Source organism: Glycine soja, chromosome 6, assembly GCF_004193775.1.
Source record: "Glycine soja cultivar W05 chromosome 6, ASM419377v2, whole genome shotgun sequence".
NCBI lineage: Eukaryota > Viridiplantae > Streptophyta > Magnoliopsida > Fabales > Fabaceae > Glycine > Glycine soja.
This window is the reverse complement of record NC_041007.1, coordinates 37,966,891-37,975,234: the sequence shown is the minus strand read 5'-3', so window position 1 is coordinate 37,975,234 and position 8,344 is coordinate 37,966,891. Positions and strand designations below refer to the sequence as shown.

At 35.9% G+C, this 8,344-nt stretch overlaps 1 protein-coding gene and 1 long non-coding RNA gene across 2 annotated transcripts; one reads left to right on the top strand and one right to left on the bottom strand.

The window, feature by feature from the left end:
• Positions 1-2,036: 2,036 nt before the first annotated feature.
• On the bottom strand, positions 2,037-4,120 carry LOC114414172. Its single transcript, XR_003667141.1, has 2 exons — positions 3,895-4,120; positions 2,037-2,435 (listed from the first exon to the last, which is right to left on the bottom strand). It is a non-coding gene; the product is annotated as an uncharacterized LOC114414172 (long non-coding RNA).
• Positions 4,121-5,363: 1,243 nt separating this feature from the next.
• On the top strand, positions 5,364-5,979 carry LOC114416192. Its single transcript, XM_028381058.1, has one exon. The coding sequence runs from the start codon at positions 5,392-5,394 to the stop codon at positions 5,977-5,979; it is 588 nt and encodes a 195-aa protein (XP_028236859.1). The 5' UTR covers positions 5,364-5,391.
• Positions 5,980-8,344: the final 2,365 nt, after the last annotated feature.

Below are 8,344 nucleotides of genomic sequence, written 5' to 3'. Positions count from 1 at the left end.
TTTGGATAAAAACAGCTTAAATATATTTTGTCTCAAATAAATTAGTAAATCTTGCTTAGGGTCTCTAATAATTTTTTTTGTACTAAATTTCTAATAAAACTAAAATTTTATTTATTTTGTTTTAGTCCTTTAAATGTATATCTATTTTTTATTTTAGTCCTGAAATAATTTTGTTCATTTTGTATTAATTCCTTTGAAAAATATTATTTTATTTTATCTGGGATTCAATGCAAAATTAATTTTACTAAGGATCCAAAAGAAATTTTTTAATTTATCAAGGACCAAAAACATAATTTATTAGTGTCATCTAAAATCAAGAAAAGTAGGATCCAACTGAATCAAATTTAAAAAATAAATGAACTAATTGGACCATTTAAAAAATGATGAAACCAAATTGAACCTAAAAAGTAAATTAAATAATTAAATTGAACTTAAAATAAATTAGATAACAAAAATATTAATTAAATCTGAAAATTAAAATAATAATGTAGTAAATTTAGTATCAATGTATTCTCTCTATTTTATTTTTTTACATTTTATACATTCAAGTTTTTAAAAAATTATCTACGGGACAGTACCTATTTTTTAGGGCAAAAATATTTTCATTACACATATACAAATAAATAAAAAATATTGTGGGGACAATTGCCCCCACACCCTCTTAGGTGCATCCGCCAATATCCATATCCATGGATACCGGCTACTCTTTTAATTACCTGAATTAGTTTAAATAGGTCTTTTTATCAATTCATTTTTCGATGTGAACTTAGTTTTAGTGCAAAACATGCCCAATAAAAATTTTGGCCCTATTATGCACCTAGTTTATTTTAAATAGACTTTCTTGTTTTTTTTATTAAGGGGAAACAAAAGACAAAAACTATAGCAATATCAAGCGCATGAGAGCCAAACCGCTACAATCATCTAAAATCAAATGGTTTAGGTTGGTAGAAGGAACATCAAAAACAACAAAAAGAGACTCTTGATCGTGCCCATGGTTGGCTAGGAAACCTACACGTCTATTAGGTTCATGTTAGAGGATTTTTTTTACAAGTGCACTAATCGAACAAGTAATACAATAAATAATTTCATATATCATTTCCTAAGAGACTTGAACAAAATAAGCAAGGAAGTGAATTGTTAACCTAGACTTAAGAACTGTACAAGAAATCACTAAAAACATGAACTTTAAGGTGATTATATAAAATGACAAACAAATCACAATGAGAACAAGAAAGTGGATACTTTTATGTGATTTTAAAAACAATAAAACACGATATTATAGGTGTTACACATATAGTAGAAGTTGTTTCATGGGTAGACTTCACCAAGTCTCCACTTTCTTTATACATTAACATGTCATTAGGGGTGGAAACAAGTCAGGCTTTGGTGGGTCTGATCTTGACCTACATCATAATTTCTAAGCTTGAGTCTGACCTAACTAGGCCAACGAGTCTAAATAGACCAATGCACCTAAATAGACCTATATATCATATTATATATTATAAATTTTTTTATATAAATAGGTCATCCTTTTGGGCCTAGTAGGCTTTTTTTAAAGCCTAAAGTGTTATATTTTTAGATATAAAAAAAAAAAGCTTTTTAAAAAGCCTAAAACAAGCCTTTATAATAAACAGAACAGGCCGCAGGCCTCTGACAGACCGCTTGACTTATTTCCACCACTACGTGTCATACATACTTCATTCATGCTTAATGTTAAAATCAATCAATAAAAATTTTCTTAATCCTAATTCTATATGTAGAAAGAGCCTTAGATACCTCCCCTAGTCCAAGATCCCTTGAAAACTCAACAAAGACACTAGCTTTAAGCTTTGTGACCAAAAGATCACCAAGAAACTTAGCTCCATTCCTACACACCAAGCCTCATGGACATTTTGTTCAATTCAATATAATAAAAGTGTTTTCCAAAATCATGCCATGGATGGCCAATCCACAACAAGCATTAAGAAAAGACATAAAATACTAACATTGAAAAAGAATATGCAATATATATATATTAAATCATATCCAAAGATACATAAGTTTAGAACTGGGTACATCTATCTCATACAAAAATGGAAATCAGCCACTCCTAGAGGTGAGCAGTTAGGTTTACACATGAAAATGTGAGACATGGATGAATAATAGATGAACACTCAAGAGCTCTTTCTCCCTCCATACGACCATACAAAAACTCCAGCTGATACAATGATGATACAAAAGGAGAGGGGAAATCAAAATATATTTGCAAGTTAGGCCTAAAAATACAAAAGGCAGCATTTTCATTTTGAGTGTAAACTCACTCAACCATGGATTCTGGATTGGTCAAATGTCAATTTTCATTCTTCATTATTTTTTGTTGTCCAAGCTAGTCCTTTTGGAGTTTCAGGACTCCAAGCTTGCTCTCCAAGATACTTCTTCCATTTCAGACCCATTATCTACAAAAAGATGAGATAAATTACTACAAAGTAGCCAAGATATCAAAATATTATACTAGAATTCATAAACTAATAAAAACAATACAATTAGAGTCAAAACAACCCTCTAAGTCTAAGAAAAGATAAAGAAAATGCCTTAATTAGTACATTAAAAGTACACATATTTGGCACTTAACATGGCTGAGCTTAGTTGTCCAGTCACTTTTGTGAAGGAGGTGGCTGATATCATCAATGAGGGGCTGCAACTGCTTGGACATAGAAATCCTGGTGTTAACCAATTGAACGGCCAACAAAGAGTCCATCTCTAAATGAAAATGCATAGGTGAGATGCAAGTTCCTTACTAGCTTGATACCTTTGTGAAGGGCCCATAACTCTACCCATAAAGCATTGCAAGAGCCTAGATTCGAGCGGGAAAAACCTTTTGATTGAAGGTATTAGCATTTTGATAAGGACACCTAACCTAATTGGGCCTTAATTTAAGCTAGATTAAGACCCACTGCATAAGGCAACACAACCCTAGAATTTCTAGGGGTGTGCGTCATTTTTTACTAACAAAGGGGAAAGAACTCCATCTTCTCTCTTGCTCTTGGAGGCTAGGTTTGAGGGACTAAAGGGATTTTGTTGAAGCTTTGAGGTAATTTCATGAGGAAAAATTTGTATTTTCAGTTGTTCTTTCAATTTTTAAGTTAAATTTCTCATTCTGTTTCTCCCAAACATTTGTGTAGTAAGGTGTATGTTGTTTTCATTTATAGGAATCTATGCCTTGATGTATTTCTTGCGACATAGAAAAAAAAAAATCAAATAACGTTAACAGTCCAAAACAAAATCACGTTAAAATCACTCTTAGTACTTTGATGTAAAATACATATGAATAGTAAAAAGTAAACCCAAGGCCATTCTTTGTTGTAAAATGCAGATTGTATAAGCACCAGTAAAATACAGATCTTTGCACCAATGAGAGCTCATTTCTTGTTCATGTTCCTCAAATTGTGCTTCTCTATATATCCTTGACAGAGAAAGTTAATTGACAATGAATCAGTACTACAATAATAATTGACCTATATTTTCTTTCAGAAACAATAAGTTCTTCTCATTTTATTTGTCTGTATAATAAAAAGTACAAGAATTTGACATGCTACTCATTCAAAAAAGATTAAATTACAAATTTGACATTAAAAGTAATACACTTAAGCACAAATAACATATTACCTGAAAGTAGAGAAAGAATAATAATTAGTTAAGCAGAAACAAAAATTGTACGTAAAAAAAGGAATTCATTCTAAAAATTAAGGGAGACAACATTTGGAGTCGAGATTTTCTTCTTTGTTTCTAACTTCATCTCCAAGTTGATACTTATCCAAGATTGAGAGAGGGATTCAAAGAAAATACTCCGGATGAAATATGAAAAAACAACAGAAAAGATAAAGGTGTTGACACATGAATGCAAGCATTTGTTACCTTCTGAAGTTAATGGATTCATATAAGTAGGGGCGTCTTTTTGATTGATGGTCTGGAAAGGTGCCGGTGTTGCCCAATTGGATTCAGAAACGCTCATCATCGTCATCAATACTGGTGCAGGAGTTGGATCTAAGATCAGATATGGATAAATGGTTTTGTTTCAGTGGAGGAAAGAAGGAAGAGGATACTGTGGGAAGATTAAATAGTGAGATGAAGAAGTGGGAAGTGAAAGAAATTCTGGTGGGAGTTGGGAAAGTAAACGAATAAAGAAAGATCAACTTGTGCAAAGAGAAGATATTGAAAATTGTTTCAGAAATAAATTAGAGGTTTGGAAAGCTACATGGAATAAAATTAGAAACCAAAGCATCTTTTCTCATCATACCCATGGAGCAATTAATTGTTTGGCTTGATTTATTTTCGAAAGTAATGCATGGGAACCATGAAGAATACGAAAGGAAACATTTCAAATTAGGTTTCACTGAACAACCCAATGGATTAATGAATCCAACATGCATTAATGGCTTGGAAGGAAGATATATTTAATTTTCTTTTTTACTATCAAGTAGTCATTGTATAAGAGAATAACACATAAGCAAAACAATTCTCTGCATAAGTCACATGTCAAAATTTCAAAATTTCATGATAGAAGAATCTTCAATTAATATAATTATAAACAAAATGTAAAAATCATCAACTTTATATCATATTTGAAAACTTAAATAATAATATAAAAATCTTTATATATGTGCATTATTTACTCTTATTTTTAAATATTAAAAGCTTCATGCTATAGAACAATAATGTGTTTATCAAATTAATTGTAAAACACATATTACTTTTTCTATAGATTACTTCCATGTCAATTATAGATACAATTGATTATAGCGGGTGTTTTGAGAATGGCTTATTCAAAATTTCATTACCTTATTTATATAGTTAATAGAATTTTTTTTTGGAAAAAAGAGATATTGGCCCAAGAAATTAGAGACTATAATTCTTCAAATAATAAATGGCACTTGAATAGTTATACTGACTGTTTTTCTATTAATCTTTTAATCTGATTATATAATAATCTTCAATCACAATCTAACTAATTAATCAAACACGCGTTTATTTAAATGTCATAAAATAAAAGCATAGTATTAATCAGATTATAATGTTCAGAAACAATATGATTGAAACATACTCTTGATTACTTTTCATAAAAGCTGTACTGTATACGAGGAAAGTTTCTTTTTCTTTTTTTGAAAGTTAAACAGTTAGATTCTAGAACGTTGAAACTTTAGATCATACCACCTATGTGAACTGTTGCAAATTGTAACATATTCTTTAATGTTTTGTTTCACTCAGTAAAAATTAATGTAATCTCAGTTACGGGCATCCCTTAAAAGGAATATATTTGATTAATCTCGCACTATTTAAACTAAGACCAAGTTGAACAATAGCATCAAACAAGCAAAAATCTCTAATTTGGGACATTTTTCTCAAGTCTCCATCATGGCAAGGCTCAGCAATTATCTTATTTTGGTGGCTTTCTTTGTTGCTACCACAATAGCTACAATCTCAGCCACCGAGAATGAAACATTGTCTCAATGTGGAAAATATATGGGAGCACACTGTGGAAAGCAAGTGGCTGACAAATTGAGGGGTAGTCATATTGATACTGCAATTTCCAGTGATTGTTGTTATAAGCTTTTGCAGACGGGTTATCCTTGTCACACCAAGTACACCTTGTATGTTCTTCTAAACAGGCCAGAGCTTAAACATTCAAATTGGACTGAACTTTTTGCAAAAAGTGATCAAATATACCACGAGTGTGATGTGCTTACCTCACCAGGAAGCATCGAATTTGTGGCTAAGTGCACAGAAAATTTAGGCAATGAATGTGGAGAACAAGTATACAACAAGCTGATCCATGACGGGAGAATCACTAAGCCCTGCTGTCAAGAGCTTGTGAAAAATGGTCTACAATGCCATACTGCTATGGTGAAGTCTTTGATTCGCATCCCCGAGATGAGGAATGCCAATGCAACTGAACTTATGAAGAAGAACAGCTTGATATTCAATCACTGTCTTCACGTTTAATAAGAAATCTTCCCATAGATTGATTACAGAAATAGTGGAAAAATTGAGGGAAGCTAAGTGTTTTTATTTTTTACAACTATGTAATTGCTTCCTCTTCAAATTAAATACAAAATTACAAACTTTGCTGATCGATCTTTTCAATCAAGATTAAGTTAACTTTGGAACCTTGAGAAAACAAAAAGATGCGTCAGAAAGAAGGGATCGATCAAGGGTCTTCTTTGGGCTGAGAAAATGAAGCAAAGGGGAAAGTTGGCTATTGAGAGAATGGGTGTTAGTGATTAAATGCAAATGGGGATGTTACGAGCAAACCCAGGATGCCGGAAACACAGGAAGCACTAGCATCAATGGTGCAGAGAGGAGAAGGGACCAAGAGAAGAGTGGTAAAGCCTGCATACCTGGCTGACTACGTGTAAGGGGCAGAATTGAAAGATAGAATTAACAGAATTAGCCCAAATCTTGCTTGTAGTGGTTGCTCCCTCATAGGCAATCATATGAAAACAAAAAAAACGTTATTAGATTCCTTTGGATAGAATTATACAATTTTGTTAAGAGGAATTCCTCTATATATAGCTATGTAAATAATGAAGCATGATATGAGAAATAATATTTTCCCTTCTTACCTCTTGTGTTTTCCTTTTCTTCTTGGAGGTTGCTACCCTCAAAGCCAGCACAGGGTACCCACCCTAACAATTTGGTGCTCTCGTTGATGCCTGATCCAAACAACCCTTCGGGGTCCTCCGACAAGCTCGAGGATGCCCTCCTCCGCCTCACCCAATAGCAATACACCATGATCGCGAAGATTGATGAGCTCCTTATGCGGTTACCCCTTTTTTATCAGCCCAATTCTTCTCCCGCTCCATCTTCTCAGCCACCACCATCACCTGCATCCATTCATAAGATGAAATTAGATGTTCCCCGCTTCGATGGTACGGACCCATCTGGTTGGATCTTTAAGATCAACCAGTTCTTTGAATATCATGATACCCCAGCCTATGAGAGGTTAACTATAGCTTCATTTTATATGGAAGGCAAAGCCCTGGCTTGGTTCCAATGGATGACCAGTAATGGCTAGTTGACCTCTTGGCCGGTGTTCTTGCAGGCCCTACAGACCCGCTTTGCCCCATCACAATATGAAGACCCCACTGACGCTCTATTTAAACTCACACAGAAGGGCACAGTCAGTGCTTACCTGTCAGAATTTGAGGAGCTTGCCAATCATGTCATCAGCCTCCCTACTCCCTTTCTCCTTTAATGCTTCATTTCCGGCCTCTCGCCGGACATTCGGAGGGAGGTTCAGGCATTTTAGCCATTGACGATTTCCCAGGCCGCAGGGCTTGCACACTTGCAGGAAGACAAGATTTTGGACACTCGTCCCTCACATCGCCCACGACCACCCTTTCTCTCTACCCAACCCTCGTTCCGCAACCCTCCACCTTCACCCAAACCTCCCACCCCTTCCATCGCCCATCCACCATCAGTTCCCCTTCTTGCCCTACCCCCTCGCCCTCCGCCACTCGCCATGAAGCGCTTAACGTCGGAAGAGATTGCCTCACGGCGTGAGCGTGGCCTCTGCTTCACGTGTGATGAGAAATACCATCGAGGTCATCGCTGTGTCTCTAGGGTATTTATCTTCCTCGCAGAAGGAGATGACCCCCCTGATGCTGATATAGAACCCCATGACCCACAACCCAAGCCACCCGACCCAATTTCGCCCCACACCCCATCTGTTTTAAATGACCCAGTCCAGGCCCAAATAAGTCTCAACTCTTTAGCGGGTCACGTGACTCCCGAGACACTGCGTTTAGTAGGCGTTATCACCGACCGACAAGTGGTCCTCCTCGTCGACGACGGGAGTACACATAATTTTATCCAAGAGGAACTCGTTACTCAGCTTGGCCTCCCTTGTCAGTCTACCCCTCCTCTCCGTGTCATGGTGGGAAATGGCCAAAACCTGGAGTGCAGTTGTGTTTGCATTGAGATCACGGTGGAAATTCAGTCGGTCCAATTCCTAGTGGACCTGCATGTTCTTCCGATATTTGGGGCCAACATCGTGCTGGGGGGTGCATTGGCTCAAGTCGTTAGGCCCTGTCCTCACCGATTATAACACTTTGAGCATGCAATTCTTTCATCAAGGACGTCTCGTGGAATTAAAGGGGGACAATGATGCTCATCTCCGATTGCTTTCCTCACCATAGTTTCGCCGCATATACAGACGCCAAGGTGACGACCTCTATTTTCAGATTACCATGCTCTCACCAGAGACTAAACCAATAGACACTACGACCCTCCTCATGGAACTTTAGACCCTGCTTCTCAAATTTGAGGCTTTGTTTCAACCACAACACTCACTGCCACCGGCGAGAAG

Bases quoted from the DNA above. Each gene is read 5' to 3' on its own strand.
- LOC114416192 (XM_028381058.1), top strand. From the start codon at position 5,392: ATGGCAAGGCTCAGCAATTATCTTATTTTGGTGGCTTTCTTTGTTGCT.